Here is a 19,654-nt window from a genome sequence, read left to right as displayed (position 1 = left end):
GACTTATTCTTTTTAGTTTGAACTGCACGTGATGGTCAAAAGAAAAAATTACATGATTTGCAACGTAGAATGAACAACTGATTTTGATTTATTTATTTTATCTAAGTAGAGAAAGAGGAGAAATAGAAAGTAATATTAGTGAAGGAGATAAGGATTAGTGTTAATGTTGAAAATATCTATGCCAGTACCGAAATAATGTTTGTGTTTTTGCGTAGTATTCACGTTTTTAATTAAATTAGAAATTGCATATTATAACAAACTAACATCAATTAACAGTTCAATAAGAAAATAATGCAAATTAAATACTTTTGTTTATCTCACAAAGAGAATATTGTGGCGTTAGATCATTTTAAAAACCAGGGAAATATACAAAAAAATAAAAATTTAACAAAATAAATATTTGTTACAGTAATATATTAAAGCAATTCAAATTTAAATTGAATTGAAAAGTAATTTAAATTGTTAAATTGTAGACAAAAGGTTCACACTAAAGAAAGCATAAACACAAATATTTTTAGTTGTTTTTTATGAGCAACACATATATTCCATACCAAAAGTCATTCATACCAAAAACATGTCATCATTAAATTATTACACAATGTTTGATTTTTTCCTGAATAATTTCCTAAGCAAAGGAATTAAAAATTCTTTGTCAACATTAACAAAAGTGGGAACAGAAAGTATATATACACGGATGCAAAATAACATTACCGTTAGACTGTTTTACTGCGTTATTACTGTGCAGGTTTTGGTTGGATTATTGATGATCCGATCACACCATCCCAACATTCAGCGACCGAGACATTTGTCTCATCGCCCCTAATGGCGGAAGCTTTGGCTCTTCGACAAGCCACAATCTTCGCCCTCAACCATGGAATCGGATCCGCCGTGATACACTCAGACTCTCAATCTTTAATCAAGATGATCAGGAGCAACTCTTTTGTTTTGGAGATCTACGGAATTCTCCATGATATCTTCTCGCTCTCTAATGCTTTCAGTTTCATTGAATTTATGTTTATCCCTAGAGCTGCCAATGATAGGGCAGACTCTGTAGCCAAACAGGCATTGTATGCTCTGAACCAATTTTAGTTTAATCAATTTGCGGTTTGCACAAAAAAAAAAAAAAAGGAGACCAGTGGCTCATACATATCTAACACCTACATATACATATATTTTTTCCAAAAAATAATAATAATAACACCTACATATACATATTATGTTATTTAATGTTTTGTACATATTTAAATAAAAAGTTTTACTAACTAATTATTAGAGTCTTGTAAGTATTTTAAGATATATGAAGATTAATATATAATAATTTAAACCAGTTATACAATACTTTAGACATGATACGTGATTTTCATTCAAAAAGCATATGTCTGCTTTGTTTATATAGATGAGTGTGATGTATTTTAGGGGTAGTGGATTTTGGTTTGGGGTGTGGGTCTTAATCTCTGCTTTAAATTATTTAGGCAAAATATTCTTATAGCTTTTTTTTTTAGCAATGAACAGCAAATCTAAATAGTTCTAAAAAGTACATATGCTTGATTAATCAAAAACAACATAATTCCAATATGATATCAAATGTTAAAGTATTTGAATGAAAACTTTAACAAAGACATCTACTAATAATAACCAATAAATACTAAGTTGTAATATCAATTTATAAATCCATCTCGGTACAATAATTTACTATTTTATCATAATAACATAAATAAAATGCATTAAGAAGATTATCACTTTAAAAACTTAATTTATGTCGGAGAAAGATTGGTAGAAATGGTAAACAATTATTAAAGGAAAAACATCAAAAATATTTTTTTTAAAATATGCCAAAAATCTCAAATTACAAAGACGTCATTTTAATCATTAAATTTTTAGTCAAACATGATTTTTTGGTTTAGGTTTAAAAAGTGAATATTAAAATGCCATACCTAAATTTAAAATTGTATATGTTTTAACAAAATAATTTATCAAATATAAATTACATATGATTTTGGTAATATGTAATATTGTATATCAATGATTTGAAGGCTATAAATGAAAAGTACAAAAATCAATTTAAAATCCTATATTTGTGTTTAGCCTTTTTTATGATTACATATCTTATATTGGGTAGTGTTTTAGGCAGACAAATTCAAAGTAAATTCATATGTAACTTTAAATATGTACGTATGTAATTTAAAACTATTTTGTAAATGATTTTATTTATAAAGAATCGTGTTCTCTGTAAATGTTTTGTGACAATTGTTAGTTTTATGTTTATGTCTGAATTTTTATACTTTCTTATATTAAGTTATATATAAACTTACTTTCAATTATTTTGAATTTTTGACAGCATTATGTGTTGTAAATATAATTGATTACTTTTTGAGAAATTCCTTGAAATAACTAAGTTGAATACTATTTTTTTTAAATACACTTAATCAAAATATTATAACATTTGGGTTTAGGGTGTAGTGGTTATTGTTTAAGGTTTAGTATTTAGGAGGTAGGTTCAGCTATTGGCTTCGCGTTATCATCGGAGTAGAGTCATGCAAGGCCATGCTGGAGCTAATCTGGTGAGCTATTAGGTTTTATCACTGTCCATTTTAAAATTCTCTTAGTGTCCTGTTTTAGAATTTCTTTGTGTATAACTTCTGTATGTAAACGATTTTACAGGGACAAGAGCAATAGATGAAATGTATGTTGATAGCAGCCACAGCCGCAGACTATTTATCAAAACTTCAATAGTATGCGTTAGTTTTAACAAGGCCTTCTCTATAACCGGATTCTTATCAATGGAAACAATGATAGCTCTTTCAATAGGTAAGGGAGTGTTCAAGTTCGTGGAATGTGAAGTTTTTTTACAATAGTAATTGGTTTTGCTGTTTGTGTTAGATTTTTGATGTAGTTATGTGTGGCTTGAGTTGTTTTCTGTGTGTTTGAGTTTGCGTTTGGCAGTATGTTTGTGTTCTATTTATTTTATGTGTGTTTAAATAGCTTTGATAATGTTGCGTCTTAGATTCTGCTTTTGGATGGTGACAAGATACAAAACAGAAATAGTTGGCAGGCTCAACCTGCTGATCAAGCCAGAGGACTGGCTTATCCAGTTTGAGGTAAGAGAAAGCAGAGAGAGGTACATCGCCTTAAACATTGTATCATTGTATGCTTTTGGGTAGCAAATAGTTTCTGGAGATTTTACTCTTTGAAGCTGAAAGACAGCGCTCTTGAAGCCAAAGAACCTTATCAGTTGAGTCAGTAAAAACAGAACGTAAATACAGAGGAATAAGATATAGAAGGCTAAACCAATCGTCCTTAGGGATGTTCAAGATATTCTTAAAAGAATTTTGAGAAAAATCTCTTTATCATTGATATTATAGGCTGATCAGCAACTTTTCTGTCCTCCTGTAAATTACAAGTATAGTTAACACTTACGGATTGTGGTCCTTGGCGACATTTTGGTTGTTCATAATTGTGATCATGAGGCATAGACTAATGTTCACACATCAATTAAGAAATCAGCTCAATTATGGAAATATGAGTAAATACAGTGATAAAGAGTTACCTTTACATATTGTAGGAAGAAATTGTATTGGCTTTCCCACTGCCATAAAAGTTGCCATGTGTTTTGACATATCTGTGTGACCATCTCTATACAAGGTTAAACGAATGTTACAGTAATGATACATTTAATTACAGATAGTGGTGTGAGTTCTTAATGGCATTGAAGACTAATGAAAGCCAAAGTAGTAAACCAATGTTGAAAGCCAAAGTAGTAAACCAATGTTGAAAGCCAAAACAATGTCGGCACGAAAAAGGAAATAAACCACACATCACAATACAAGAAAACAAATATCCCTTTTTGGGCAAGAGAGGAAGTTCGCCTTAATTTTGTGGCATGCTACTTGGCTAGAGAATAGTCTTTCTTTTGTTATTTGTAGCTTAATGATCATATATTCATCTCTCGAAGGCAAAGAACCTTTATTAGTAAGTAGGCAACAAACAAAGTGTAAACATAGAATCTTTTTTTTTTTTTTGTCAGCAAACATAGAATCTTTAGATCTTCTAATATGACAGATCGAAAAATATTTAAGTTAAAAAAAAATTAAGCTACTCATACTCGAGTAGTTTTGTTGTGTCACTCAAAACCCTTATTAAAATATAAGTTATTAGTGTGTTTTTTAATTGTAACGAACACTTTCTATTTCCCATTCATATTTTAACTTACTAATCTCTTCTTACAAAGTGATTCACATATTAAAACAACGTTGTGATCCATTAGAAAAGAGAGAGAAATGTATAAAGAGTGACTATGTGTTGTTTAAAAAAAAAAGAGTGACTACGTATTGAATTGTTTTATTGAAACTATGAGGTGTGTGTGCGTACGTTTGGATTAGTAGTGATTAATAACATATTTTCATGAGAATCCCAATACGCCAGATAAATAGATAAATGAGAATTTGAATTATAACTACAGTTTTGTTAACATTTTATTCATTTTCACCTTCATTGTTCCATATATATTTTTGATATTAAAAGAACAACAATTTTAGTTTAATTTTCAATCATTTAAAATTCAATGGACAGTTTGTATTTGTATTTTATATATTAAAGAACAACAATTTTAGTTTAATATTTTTATAAATTCATAATGTATATGTATTTTATATATTAAATGTAAATATATTTGTCTGAAACCCGGGCGTAGCCCCGGGAAAATCTCTAGTTATGAATAAAGTCGCAAAAGCATTGGTGCACAAAAAAAAATGAATAACGTCAGCAAAATTAGCTCAATGAACGTATATTTTCAACATATATAATATATATTTTACGCACAGTTATATTCTCTTTTTGAATAAGTCTATTAAAGTTTTCCTCAGTTTATTATTATATCTAACTTAAAAGTCGATCTCTTTTAAAAGGACTTAAAAGTTGTTCTTTTCTGCGACTGTGTGTAGTATAAAGGTTCCAATGAAAAAACATATATGTACGAAAGCACGATTTTGAGAGAAAAGAGAAACATGAACATCGATCAGTGCTTTCTTTTTTTCTTTTTCTTTTTCTCTTCTTTTGTTTTCTCCCTCTCATCTTTATCACTTTCTTTTACAACCAACGAACGTGAATTACGTATATTCATTAAAATAAAATATGTTTTAGAAACATGCTTTGCTAAACTTTATTTATTTATTTACTTATGTGACTACTAATTTGTTTTATTTTCCAACTCGATATCTGCTCAACCATTATATTATTCGATCAAACAAAACTGCAGAAACTATATTAGTACAATTTTACACTGTGAATTACCTATAAGAAGGGACATAGGTGGTTCCTTTTGGGTTTGATAAAATTCAACCGAAGAGAAAATATTAAAATACAGATTATCTTCCATTTGGTTGAAACTCCTTCATATCAGATGTTCCATATCAGCATACATGAACCATTGCATAATCTTCAAACACCTTGAGAAGAATAAGTTCAAATGTTAGATTGATTTCGTAATTCTTTAGTCTTTCTTCGGTTTTATTACTTAAAATAAAAATCTGTTATTTATATCAATCTATACGATATTGATTTGTTACCTTTCATAACAGTTACAAATCGAACCCTTCTGATATACAAACTAAAAAATGTTAGTCAGCTAAAACAAGAAGGAATGGAAGATGCTTCTGCGAATTTAAAGAGAACTAGATTTTGATCCGCGTTTTCAAAGCGCGAGATTATCTATTTCTTAAATATATTATTTTATAACATATTATATCTATAACATTTATATTTTTATAATTTTTTTTTGTTATATGTGTAGTAGTTGTTTTATATATTTAGGATGATATGTACTGAGATATAAATATAATAATATATATAATGACTCGCAATTTAAAAGCACGAGATTTGTTTCTTTTGAAAATTAAATATTTATTAATTGTAATCTTATGTGTTATTTGATAACTAACTTTTTAATAGTGTTGATGTTTCATAGTCATACAAAGTAATTCCGAAGAGTTGGTTTTTAAAAAGAGTTTCTTGTATTAATATTTTTAAATTATTGTAAACTATTAAATCCCAAATATCTTTTTCGTAACATATTTTAAAAGGTGATTAAAAGAAATACAAACAAAAATTTGAATCCATTTTTATGTTTTACTTTTTTTAAATGGGTTTTCTAATTTTTTTTGTCAATAAAAATCAAGTATTTAAATGAACTTCGGTCTATAAATTCGTGAAACCCACCCACAAGTAATCCAACTTCTTCGATGGTCTTACCAAAAAAAAAGGAAAGTAATAATAAAAAATTAAATTCAGATTTTTGGCACGCTAAAGTGCTGATACAATGTAAATAGCATATATGTCATAAATCGATTTTAGTATAGATCTGTAAAGTATACATAAAAATGATTATAATATGATTGAGTTTCTAATAAAGTCGAAATGAGCTTGAAAATCCCAACTTTTTTACTGTCGAAATGGGTTTGTAAATTCGTTTTTAAATACTTGTTTCTGACTGGTGCAATTAATGTGGCCGAAAACCATTTAAAATTTTCAAAAAAGTAATATCAATTTTTGTAATTAATTGAAAAAATCAGGGGCATAATCTTAAGAATGATCTATTCTATTAAAACAGAAACATGACCTATTGATATAGGTGTGGTCCAACTATTTTAATACAATTATTAAAACCTCTTATTAATCATTTTAAAAAAATATTATACAAAGAAAAAACACAAATATGACTAAAAACCCAAATATAAATTAATTTTTTTAAATGTAAAATAAAAAATATACCCTCAGAATCTACTTCTCCTTTAATAGTATAGATTGTCTAATATCTAGGGAGACTAATTGGGTTTTGTTGTAAACTTAAAGATTTAGAACTGTAAGTTTCTGTATATTATTAATGAATAAGTGTTCCCTTTATATAGGGGTTACAAGAGAGATAAATGGAAATACAATAATAGGAAAGATTACAAATCATAAACATAAAAGAATTAGGAAATAGGCAAGTTGTAGCCGCCACTCTCTCCTCTCCAAGTCTCGCGGCCGCCTCTCTCTCTCTAGGATTGGACCGTCTCTCTCTCTAAGTGTATGGGCCGGTTATGGACCGGGCCGGTTATGGACATCCACCAATTGATTTATAACACTCCTCCTTGGATGCCATAACCATACAGGGATTGTAATACGCTTAATGTTGCCTCATTAAAACCTTAACAGGAAAACCCAGTAGGACAAAACCATGATGAAAGAAAAAAAGTACAACACGTACTACTCCCCCTGATGTGAACCTCAGTGGAGGTCCTTCAGCCTACGCATCCCAATCTGATGCGTGAACTTCCTGAACGTGCAGGTAGGAAGTGCCTTGGTGAATAGGTCAGCTGAATTGTCACTGGATCGTACTTGGACGACCTGGACCTCACCGGCTTTCTGAAGCTCGTGAGTAAAGAAGAACTTAGGCAATATGTGCTTCGTCCTATCACCTTTTATGTAACCGTATTTGAGCTGAGCAATGCACGCAGCATTGTCCTCATACATCACGGTTGGCTTTTTGCACTCGGCCATCCCGCAATCAGCTCGGACGTGTTGGGTCATCGACCTCAACCAAACACACTCGTGGCTAGCCTCATGTATGGCCAAGATTTCCGAGTGATTAGATGAAGTGGCCGCGATGGTTTGTTTCATGGAACGCCATGATATGGCCGTACCTCCATGTGTAAAGACATATCTTGTCTGTGATCGAGCTTGATGTGGATCTGATAAATAATCAGCATCAGCAAAGGCAACTAAACCATCTTTGTTATGGTTAGTATAATATAGACCCAAGTCTTTCGTTCCTTGCAGGTAACGAAGAACATGTTTGATCCCATTCCAATGCCTCTGGGTCGGACAGGAGCTAAACCTAGATAGTAGGTTCACGGTAAAGCTTATATCAGGCTGTGTGTGAGTTGCCAAGTACATTAAAGCTCCTATGGCACTGAGATATGGTATTTCGGGACCTAGGTCATCTTCATCGTCCATCTTGAGATGGAATGGGTCAGTGTCCAGGCCGAGAGACCTCACGACCATGGGACTGGGCAGAGAATGACAATCGGCCATATTGAATCTCTTGAGTACCTTTTCAGTGTATGCCATCTGATGCACAAGGATCCCATCATTTATGTACTAAAGTTGTAATCCCAAACAGAATTTTGTTTTCCCGAGATCTTTCATCTCGAATTCTTTCTTAAGGTATTCAACCGTTTGGAAAATTGTATCCAGAGGTTCCTAGGATATTCAGATCATATATTTCGATGATTATCAATATTGTTCTCGAGAACTTGTTGTACATTCGGCTCAATACCCTCTAGTACTTTCATTATCCACTGGACCATATAAATATGCAGTCACTACATCAGTTTGCTACAAGTCTAATTTTCTCTCTTATATAGCCAGACTTATGAAAAATCTTAAAAGTAGTTTCATCCACCACATGGGAGTATATCTCCTTATAATCTATTACTGGTCTTTGTGAGAACCTTTGTGCAACATTAGCTTTATATCTCACTATTTATATTTCTCACAAGACCCATTTATATCCACTGGTTTTAACATCATATGGCGTCTTAATCATATGACCAAATACGCCTTTCTTCTTTAAACTATTTAACCCCACGTTTCCATTCAATCTGTTCTACGAGTGCGCACTCTTATATTGACGTGGGTTCATGATCCTCGCTTATATTCATAAATTCAAGTGCTACCTTGTTTCATCTTATGTCGACATTCCTTATTGTGTTCCATTATGTTCCATACATGATATAATCGATTGAGATTCATTATTATCAGGACCTTTAATACTTTGCAGCTTGGCGTCCCAAGCTACATTGTTTGGTACCTGTACCTTAGAGCCGGTATGGTTTCCTTGACCTCGGATTTTTTTTTTATCATTCTATGCACCTTTCTCTTTTGTTTCCGAGGATTCTTATCTTTTGGAACTTATTGGTCTATCTTGTATAGACTCTTTAGCAACTTGATTGTGTCTCTCTTGGTCATCAATTTAGTTGGTGCTTTACAAGTTGGTTTATATATGACTTAGTCATTCTTTTTCGGGTCAGCAAATGTGTCTGGCATTTGATTAGCTAGCTTTGTAAATGTATAATCTTTGGACGTCTATTTAACATTCTTTAGTCCGAGGATCTTGCCAAGACAATGATGGTCGATGCCATTCTGTTTCTCTTATTTCTCCCCCTAATGTTGGATAGTCGGATCCATTAAACTTTGCAATCCGTGTTCTTGGCCACTAAATAGATCACCCATATTTGGCTCAAGGTACTTTATTATTTGTGGGAGATTCATATCCAACATATATCCCCATCCTCATCCTCTTCTAAGGATCCACCTTATACGGCACATATATTTGTGGTGGCTTATCCAAATATCTCAAGATGTTATATGTCTGGCTCATGACCCGTAATAAATTTGAGATGGGAATATCTATGCTCACTTAATGGTCTGATGCTTATTAGTTAAGATGCATGTAAATTCGTGTGTCCCCAAGCCTTGGACTGAGAGTTTTGACATATGGGCAATGGCCAATACAGATTTATAAAAGGATTCAGCCAAGTTATATATAGTATGGACATGTGCGGATTTGTCCTCACTGCCCCCTCATGGACATACTATAATCTTTAAGTGCTTTGGGACATCATGGCCTAATGAGTTTCCCTTGTGTTCATACTACACACATGAGATTCTATGGGATAACTCTTTGTGCCTTTTCCAATATCAATTTCGCATCATGTTTTGGACCAGGATGGTCAATCCGGTCATACCATAAAGTGTATAATTTCGTGGGTAAACCATTCTGGTTACCATGACTATTATCTCTATCATACTGATCTTGGCATAGTCTAAATCAATAGAGAATGCATGTATAGTTTTTTAGGACTCATTATGGCCTTGGGCGATTTTATACATATATCTGAAGGAACTCTTTGTTTCCTTCGCCCATTGTTTCAATATGGAAACCATTCATTCTTATATCTCTATATAATCTCAATGGGGTTTTCTGGGTGAATATAAAACATTTAAATGCTTGCCCTTATACATATCTGGCCATAGCCCTTAATGTGTACCATACCCCGCAAATTATATTGGCGTTTTCAAAGATCATTCATTCCTTTTATAAAGTTTTAATAAAACAAGTTCATAGAAATGAAAAACATCAAAACAAAGAACATAGAATTTAGATTACAAATGTCAAAATCAATCTTCAGTTTTTTTAGACAATCTGAAGCTTCATAATCCATAAGATCGTCCTTCTCATGATTGAAGTCGTTTTCATCATCTTGGTAAGTCATATGGGCTTCAGGATTCTTCTCTTTCAAGCTCTCTTGGTAGAGGTCAACTAGATGCTTGGGAGTCCTACAAGTATTAGCTCAATGATTGCTCATTCCACATCTATGGCACACGTATTTCTCTGATTTAGTCGAGTGTTGGGGTTTGAAAGAAGATCCACGGCCACGACCATAGCCTCGTCCAAATGAGCCACGGTCCTGTCCATGGTCTCGACCATTTCCTCGCCTGCGGCCAAAGGATCTTCGACCGCAGCCACGTCCGTTCGATTTGTCTCGACCATGGCCATGCTGGCCGTTTCCTTGGACGTGGTTGGACTCTTTATTGTCCTCTGTAGCGTGTGCATCAGGTAGTGGAGCTGATCCAAGTAGTCTCATCTGACTGTTTCTCATTAGTAATTCATTGTTCTGCTCAGCGAGCAAGAGACAAGAAATAAGATTAGCATAGGTTTTGAAACCTTTCTCTCGGTACTGTTGTTGTAACAGCACATTGCTTGCATGGAAAGTGGAAAAGGTTTTCTCAAGCATATCCTGTTTCGTAATACTTTCACCACACAGTTTCATTTTAGAAACAATCTTAAACAGCGCAGAGTTATATTCGTCCACAAACTTATAGTCTTGGATCCTCAGATTCGTCCAATCAAACCGAGCTTTTGGTAAGATCACCGTTCTTTGGTGATCATATCTCGATTTCAATTCATTCCAAAGATCTAGTGGATTCTCAATGGTTAGGTATTGATCCATGAGACTCTCAGCTAGATGATGACGAATGATCAAGATGGCTCTGTAACGATCCTTTTCATTGGCATTATTGTTCTCGGTGATACACTCACCGAGTCCCTTGGATTTCAGGATGATCTTAGCATCGAGCGCCCACTGAAGGTAATTGTCTCCAGATAGATTTAGGGCAGCGAAATCAAGGTTGTTGATTTTCGACATCTGAAGTTATAGATTAATATTTTTAGATCTTTTAGGAATAGTTTTTAATGTTTAAACGATTACGGGTTTATGTTCAAACAATCAAACAAGCCTTCACAGCCAAGATCTATGCCTCACGGCCAATGAGCAAGCCGCACGGCCATGGATGCAAACTAGTTCGTTTTTATGCATTTAGTTTGTCGTGTAATTGCAATCCTAACATGGTTTGTTTCTATCAGTTCATGATGCAATCAAAACAAGCAAACCTATCGGCCAAGCAAAGATCAAGCCACACGGCTATTTGATTCAATTCAACACCATTCCTAGAATAAGTTCTAAGTGTAATTGCAATCAATCAATGTGATTAAGTTATGGAATGAATGCAACAAGGCCACACGGCCACGAGTATGATCAAGTCTAGAACAGTTGAACCTAATATGTAGTTTCAGATTTCGATTTTAAAATAATCTAAACTAGGTCATTAGGATTTTAGTTTAAACAAGCCAAACAATCAGATTCGAGTTTGAACAATCCTAACAATAGTTCTAGGTGATCAAATCAACCAATCAATGTTTAATTTCAAACAATCAAAATCGATTTTCAGAATTAGGGTTTTAGGGTTTCGATTTTATTAACAAGCAAATTCAATTTCAGGATGATCAAATTCAATCTCAATCAATCAATCAACCAGTTTTAATTAATCAATAGTTTTCGAATTAGGGTTTAGGGATTTTGAAAATTTGATCTTAGATCAAAGGGATTTGATCTGAGATTCAAAACCTTTAAGGTTCTGATTTTAATTGATCAATAGATCAATCTCGATTTTTAGGGTTTGGGGATCGAACTTATAGAGCTTCGATTTACTCGCTTAGGGATTGATCTATTATCCTATGACTTTCATCTTAGAGATTATATTTTAGGGTTTCATTCTTTACAATCAACCAAATTCGATTCATTATGTTCTTAGAATTTGAAATACCTTTAGTTTAGTTGTTTGTAGAAACCGGACCACCAAGAATGAACCTCGAGCTTAGACACGATCGGGACGCGAGCTGGCTGGGATGCGAGCTGTACACGAGCTGTCTTGGACGCGAGCTGGAACTGATTCACGAACGGATTAGGGTTCGTCGGTATCGTCGGGTTCGGATTAAGGTTCCAAAGCAAATTGGCGCGCACTGTATATGTGCGTGAGGGCGCGTCGGTGGTCAGATCGACAAGAGGTTTGCACTGACTGATTCGTCTCGACCAGGGCTTCGATTTGATATTTTGATCGTTTTCTGGGTTCTCACGGTTCGGGAGAATGGCCTCTTCGAAGTTCCGAGGTAGATTTCTTTTCATTTAGGGTTTTAGGGTTTTAGCGATTTGGTTTTAGGCTCAGAGTGTTAGAGTTTATCGTGCTGATAACGTGTTGTAAACTTAAAGATTTAGAACTGTAAGTTTCTGTATATTATTAATGAATAAGTGTTCCCTTTATATAGGGTTACAAGAGAGATAAATGGAAATACAATAATAGTAAAGATTACAAATCATAAACATAAACGAATTAGGAAATATGCAAGTTGTAGCCGCCTCTCTCTCCTCTCCAAGTCTCGCGGCCGCCTCTCTCTCTCTAGGGTTGGACCGTCTCTCTAAATGTATGGACCGGTTATGGACATATACACCAATTGATTTATAACAGGTTTTTACTAGTGACATTTGTTGTTGTGGCACGAGAAAAGACTATCCTGCATAGTTCATTTATTGGTAGTGACTAAAGATAGTTAAATATAGTAAAATAATTAATTCGTATAAATCTTCAAAAAGTCATGAAAAAAATTAAAAAAAAAGCATTATTCCAACAAAAACGAATACAATTTGGGAGAAAAAGAAAAGGAATACACACATTTTGTTTCGAAAGCAGTAAGTAATAAATGTGTCAACTATATTATTTCTATATGTATTCCCCCTACTAGGCTTGGGATGTATCCGGATATCCGGGAAATTTAAGGTACCCGGATCCGTATCCGGATCTGGATTCGTGGCTTCCGGATATCCAAATTTTAGATATTCATCTCAATATTTTATTACCCGCGGATATCCGGATACAGATCCGAATCCGTAAAAATAACTAAAAAATAATATTAAAAAACTAATTTTTTTTATATAATACCTAAATTAAATATTTATACAAGATTTATAAATATATTTATATATGTCTATAATATTGTAAAAACTAAAATATAATATTATAAGATCAATTCATGTATAAATATTAATATATCAAATATAAATATTAATAAAATTTAAAAATTAATGTGTTTTAAAAATACGGATCCGGATCCGGGTATTCGGACCTAAAAATTAAGATATCCGGATCCGGATTCGGTTTCCGCGGATTCAAGATTTTACTATCCGGATTCGGATCCGGAGCGGATCTCGGATAATAAGTCCCATGCCTACCCCCTACTAACAGTTTTCCTTACAGATGGGCATTCGAGTTTGGTTTGTATCAATTTTAAATTTTTGGGGTTAAAAGTTTAAATTCCATTAAGGTATCTATAAATTTTGTTTGGGTTCGGATAAGATCTTTGAAAATCTGTTTAAATTATGTAAAATAATCAATAGTTTTGAAAATTTTAAAAATCCGAAAAAAATATAACATATATATTTGAATTATGTATGATCAAATATCTAAAACTAACATGAAAACTAGTTCAGTTTGGATATTTAGTTGAATAATCAATATGTATTTCCGGTTTTTGTGTATTTTCTGCTATTTCAAGTATTTATTTTTGGATTTTTTTAAATTGCGTATTTTACATAACTTTCAGTATTTGAAATATTTGAAATATTAAATTTTAAAATAAATATATTTAAATATATAATCGTGATTCAAATATTTTTGTATACTTGAAATATTTTGGTTTGAGTTGATTTCAGTTCTAATTCATTAAAAATTAAAGATTTGGATCCATTCATGTATTTTACAAGCTTTGATTCAGAGTTAATATAACTTTTTAGATGAGATTCGGTTCTGCCTTTCGGATCCAATTATTTTGGTCGACCATTTACTCTCCTTTCCTACGAAAACGATATAATAATTCAGAAATCCTTTTAGATAAAAGAAAAAGAAAAAAAATCAAAATCTTCATCCTATAAAACTATAAACGTCTCTTCTCTCTTTCATCACTGCAAGAAACTTAATCACAACTCATCCTTTTCACTCTCTCTTCTCATTTTCAATGGCGACCCAAGATTCACAAGGGATCAAACTCTTCGGCAAAACCATTACATTCAACGCCAGTAATATCACAACAACGACGATTAAAAGAGAAGTGCACCAACAACAGCCAGAGGTACAAGCAACAACAGACGTCAGATCATCATCAACGGATCTAACGGTGGAGAAGCGTCCAGACAAGATCATAGCATGTCCGAGATGCAAGAGCATGGAGACTAAATTCTGTTACTTTAATAATTATAACGTTAAACAACCAAGACACTTCTGCAGAGGTTGTCAGCGTTACTGGACCGCTGGTGGAGCTCTCCGGAATGTTCCCGTCGGTGCCGGTCGCCGGAAAGCCAAACCTCCGGGCCGTGTCGGTGGATTCGCCGAGTTTCTTGGGGCTGCGACTGCAGCGGTCGATCAGGTCGAGCTTGACGCTTTGCTGGTGGAAGAGTGGCGAGCAGCTGCGTCACACGGTGGTTTCCGGCATGACTTTCCGGTGAAGAGACTCCGTTGCTACACCGATGGTCAATCTTGTTAAATATTCTAATTTAAAATTTTATTTTTCATATTATTTGTTTTGGTTTGGGTTTGGTTTAATCCTTTAGAAAGAACATGGTTAAATTTGCTTACTGGATACGTACAGGCTAGCATCAAAAATTAACTAGTTGGTTAATTAGGAGAGTTTAATACTTGCTTGTCTACTAAACAGCTGTCGCGCTTTTTCATCAATCTCTCTTTATTGAATCGTCAGTTGTAAATTGAAGCTCGTGGGATTTTTCTTCTATAAAGAATTCGGAGTCGTTGACCATCAATTAGCCCTTAATTAAAACAAATTATTTCAAGATCTGTATACTAGTAATAGTATAAGATTAGATTAGCTTTAATCTCTGTAGCTTAATTTGTTTCGCTTAAGTGTACGTAAAGTTAATCAAAGATTTTGGACATTAGTCGCTGTATACTTTTAACCAAGAAACCTCATTCAATTGGCATTTAAGATTTCACTTTTCAAGCTACACACAATCATCGTAGACCTACAAAAAAAAGTATAAAATATATTAACTGTGAATGAAGAAAAAAATGAACAAGGTGGACAGTGGACAGCTAATCTAAATGTTGTATTTTCTAACAAGGCCACTGGTCATTAGAAAATAAAAATAATTAAATGCATTCTAAAGAATATCACAAATTAATACGAACTTTTAGAAAAATGAAAAGCATTGATTTCAAAAACACGTCTTAAATCTTAACAAAAACTCTGCGACCATCTTGGTTAGAGGGCTAGAGCATGTTTATTGCAAGTCTCTTAGATTGGATCTCTTAACGTAATATAAAATACAGTCTCTTAACTTTTAATTAAAAAAACTAAGAAATGTGTCTTATATATCTTATTTAATAGACGTTTTTTAATTTTTTTAGTTAAAAGATAAGAGACCGTATCTTATATTACATTAAAAGAGCCAATGTAAAAAACCTACAATAAACATGCTCTTAGTTGAATAATATATTAATATTATTATTAAAACTTAATTGTCCGAGAAAAAAAAATAATTAATTGAATAATTAAAATCTTAAGTTAAAAACAAAACTGTATCAACGAGAGAATGACATGTAGTTTATGGTTTTAAAATTTTTTTGAAGAGTAACAACCAGATGATTATTTTCTTTTCTAATTTATTTCTTTTTCATGAGAAAAGACTTTCTTGAAAGATTCTCGTTGTGGATGATGTCACACACTTTAGTGTTAGAACAGAAATTCTATAGGATAAACATTTTAAGTTTTCGTTATAAAAATAATCTTTAAAAAATAAAATAATTAAAATAAATTTTATTAAAAGGTAAAAATTCATTTTATCATATTGTTAACTAATTTAGACTTAGGGTTTAGACTTATGAAGTTTTATGAATAACATTTCAAATTTTGAAAAATAAAAAATAAATATTTAAAATTTTAAAATAAAAAAAAAAGCTATTTTGGTTAAAATTTTTTTTGAAAACTATTTTTGTGACAAAAACTTTAAAGAAAACTATTTGAGAGAATTTCCCTGGAATAAAAAGAGATTTAACTTCGCAAACGGCAACGAACGTTACTGCCCCAACGCAAAGAGGAACATTTTCGTGTAAAACCCAAACTATTAAGAGCATTCGTGGGTTTAAGGATGCACCAACTCACCACTACATAACCAAACTAGTCAAGAGTATCGCCATCCGCAGAGACACTTGACACATTCAATTAAAGAACTTGGTTTCATAATTAACAAATTTAAAGTTGAATCACAAAGCTAAATGGAGACAGCACATCAAAGAATATGACAGAAGAGACAAAAAAAAAAAAATCGAGACTTGTGTGCAAGTCATCTCCTGCTTTGGTATAAGAAATGATTGCGGGTCCCTAGTTGAATTGAGTTCTTGGTTGGTCAGAATTTTATAAATGCACAGCGGAAAAAAAAATCAATGAAACTTGAACGAGTTAAAGAACGAAATTAACACAAAGTTTGACTTGTGAGGCTAATATAAAACGTTTGAGAAGCATCAGTTTCTTCAAGTCAAAACGTTTTGTAAACTGCAACAACCAAAATGTAACATAACCGAAATGAGCTAATGGGAACAATCCATACAGTTTACTTTCAGTTTCTCCGAGTCCAAATGATATCTAAAAACCGAAAATAAAGAACAAAGAAAGATAGAATGCGATTCAGACGACGAACTCACTCACTCACTCACTCACTCAAGACATGATTTTGGCAGACCGGACATAAAGGCTGTCAACAACCTTCCCCATGTTCGCAATGGTGTCCAGAGTAGCCGAGTAGATAGCATCAGCCTTCGGATCTTCGAATATGATGAGACACCCAGCTCCTTGATCCAACGTACCCGCAAATTTCTTGTCAAGAATCATCTGAGACAGCTTCTTCTCCACATGGTCCACCGGCAACCCAATCAGCTCAGCAATGTGACCAATCTCAACTCGCGAGAAAGGCTCGATCAAACGACAAAGATTCTGCTCCAGAAGCGTGTCATAGAGAGAAGAGAGATGCCTGTGGACAATCGGGTCGTCCTCCAGCTGCGCCTTGTAGTCGCGGAGCGCGTTCTCAAACAGCTTCAAAGACCTCTTCGAGTGAGCATCGGCGACCGCCTTCATGGCGTCTAGATCCGGACCAACGTACTGGAGTCCAGCCTTTGAGGAGATGATTCCAGCCACGTCATCAGCTTGGCTAACCATGATCTTGCACAACAACATGTACTTCAAACTGAACACCGCTCTCGGATCTCCCAGAGCGTTGAACGACTCAAAGGCTTCGAAGAAGTAGCTGTATCCCGTTTTGTAGTCCTTCTCCTCAGCGTGGAGGATCCCACTCTGGAGATCTATCGTCCCTTGCTGAGCCGGTGGGACGTAGATAGCGTTTGCAGCTGTTCTAGCTGCGGTGAGTGCAGCTTTCGCCTTTGGTAAGTTCCTCAACGAGAAGTGCAGTTTGCTTTCAAGCAAGTCAATGTCAACGAGAAGAAGCTTATCATCTAACCTCCTCACCTCTTTCACCAAAGTACTCAGTAACGCCAAAGCTTCCACATACTCCTTGTTCTCCATCAGAAGAGCAGCCAGCCTCGCCTCCACTCGCTGCCTGAGGAAAGTCCTCTTCTCGGCGCGCGTCCACTCCACCATCTCTTTGCAGAGAGTGATCTGGAGATCGGTTGTTCCGGGTATCTTTGCAACAGCATCGATGATCCCTCTGACGATTTTCGCGGTCTTGGCCTTTGGGATTAGGGAGAAGAAAGGTCTCAGTTTGGTTAGCAGTGTGCGGAGATCCTCGCCTCTCTTCTCTTCGGTGAGACGGTCGCAGAGGTTAGTGATGGCTTGCTCCTTGATCCGCAGAGCCTCTGGAGATGAAGAAGGGTCTTCCAAGACTTGGTAGAGTATCTGAATAGCTTCAGAGCTGTTGGCTTCTTGAGCCAGGGAAATAGACTCGGTTGTAGCGGGATACGAAACCATTGTTGGGTTTTATGCAAAATTCAAACCCTGTAACATACGAAACATAGATGTGATGTCTCAAAAATGTCTCCTTTCGAACATAACCCTACTCTATATGTTCACAACGGTTAAAAAACAAAAAAAACAAATCCATAGTCAATACAATAGCAAGATCCATTAATAGAGGCAGAAGTAAAGCAACATAGACAGTGAACACAAAACAATCATACATAGACTTTAAGTAATAAGATGAATCACAGAGGCATAGATCTCCGTTCATTCTCCAAAGATCTATTAATCATTTCCCTCTATCACTTTTGGTTGCTAATTAGTGTAAGATGTAAGCTTAGAACATCATTGAGCTAATCCACCAGCTAGATTTTCTTCCCTAAATCGAACAAAGCTAAACCCTAGAAGCTATCGATAGAGGGGAACAAGATTTGATCTCAAAGGCCCAGAACTAACTAGATCTGATAAGCAAACCCACAAGAAAAAAAATAAGGAAAAGAAACTCACTTTGGAATCCGTAGAATCGTCGTCTCTGGGTTAAAGCTTTCGACGGACGACGGTGAAGATAAAGAAGTCTCTCTGTCTTGATAGGGAAGATAAAGGTTAAGTTTTTCCGTAGTTTTAAAATTTAATGAAGGGTATACTTGTCATTTCTAATGATGAAGTCAGGGATCGCACGCTTGAAAATATTCGGCGTCTTAAACTTTTATCGTTTCGGATGAAGAGTTTGAAACCAACGCCAGACGCTTCAAAACCGCGTTTTTCTGCCCATCCTTTTTTTTTTGTTCAAGACAAAACTGACTCGTGCAAACGCAATAGCGCATAAGATGGAAACGCGAGAATTGATGTTCAAGCCCACGGTCCCAGATTGAAGGCCCAGGCTTTAGGATGGGCTCAATATTTTCTGTCTTTAGATAGGGCTCTATGTTATTCTGTCTTAGCTTAATTCAGTATGTCTTCCATGATCTTCATCTTCAGAGGCGTGCCTACTGTGTATTGAAAAATGCATTCGATTCAGGCCCTCGATTAATATGTCTTAAGGTCCCAAAATTTAAAAAAATTTCAAGTCTATTGGTTTACATTTATTTAAATAAAAAACATTTCTATGAAAATTGACTAATTCATCTTCTGAATTCATGTATTTTTTTCTATATGACATAGTATAGCATATTTACGTAATAACTTATTCTTTTACAGTGTTAGACTTGTGTATTTGGTGAAAAAGATACATCATATTAGAAAATTGTT

The 19,654-nt window shown here is 34.1% G+C and overlaps 2 protein-coding genes across 2 annotated transcripts; one reads left to right on the top strand and one right to left on the bottom strand.

The window, feature by feature from the left end:
- The first annotated feature begins 14,133 nt into the window (after positions 1–14,133).
- LOC111204690 (dof zinc finger protein DOF1.5) lies at positions 14,134–15,245 on the top strand. The gene has a single exon (XM_022699954.2). It carries the CDS (start codon positions 14,447–14,449, stop codon positions 14,969–14,971), a length of 525 nt encoding a protein of 174 aa, XP_022555675.1. The 5' UTR covers positions 14,134–14,446; the 3' UTR covers positions 14,972–15,245.
- Positions 15,246–17,008: 1,763 nt separating this feature from the next.
- LOC111204689 (26S proteasome non-ATPase regulatory subunit 11 homolog) lies at positions 17,009–19,163 on the bottom strand. The gene is made up of 2 exons (XM_022699953.2): positions 18,914–19,163; positions 17,009–18,445 (listed from the first exon to the last, which is right to left on the bottom strand). Exon 2 carries the CDS (start codon positions 18,416–18,418, stop codon positions 17,159–17,161), a length of 1,260 nt encoding a protein of 419 aa, XP_022555674.1. The 5' UTR covers positions 18,419–18,445; positions 18,914–19,163; the 3' UTR covers positions 17,009–17,158.
- Positions 19,164–19,654: the final 491 nt, after the last annotated feature.

Source organism: Brassica napus, chromosome C3 (genome assembly GCF_020379485.1).
Source record: "Brassica napus cultivar Da-Ae chromosome C3, Da-Ae, whole genome shotgun sequence".
Taxonomy (NCBI): Eukaryota; Viridiplantae; Streptophyta; class Magnoliopsida; order Brassicales; family Brassicaceae; genus Brassica; species Brassica napus.
This window is presented reverse-complemented; position numbering and strand designations above follow the sequence as displayed.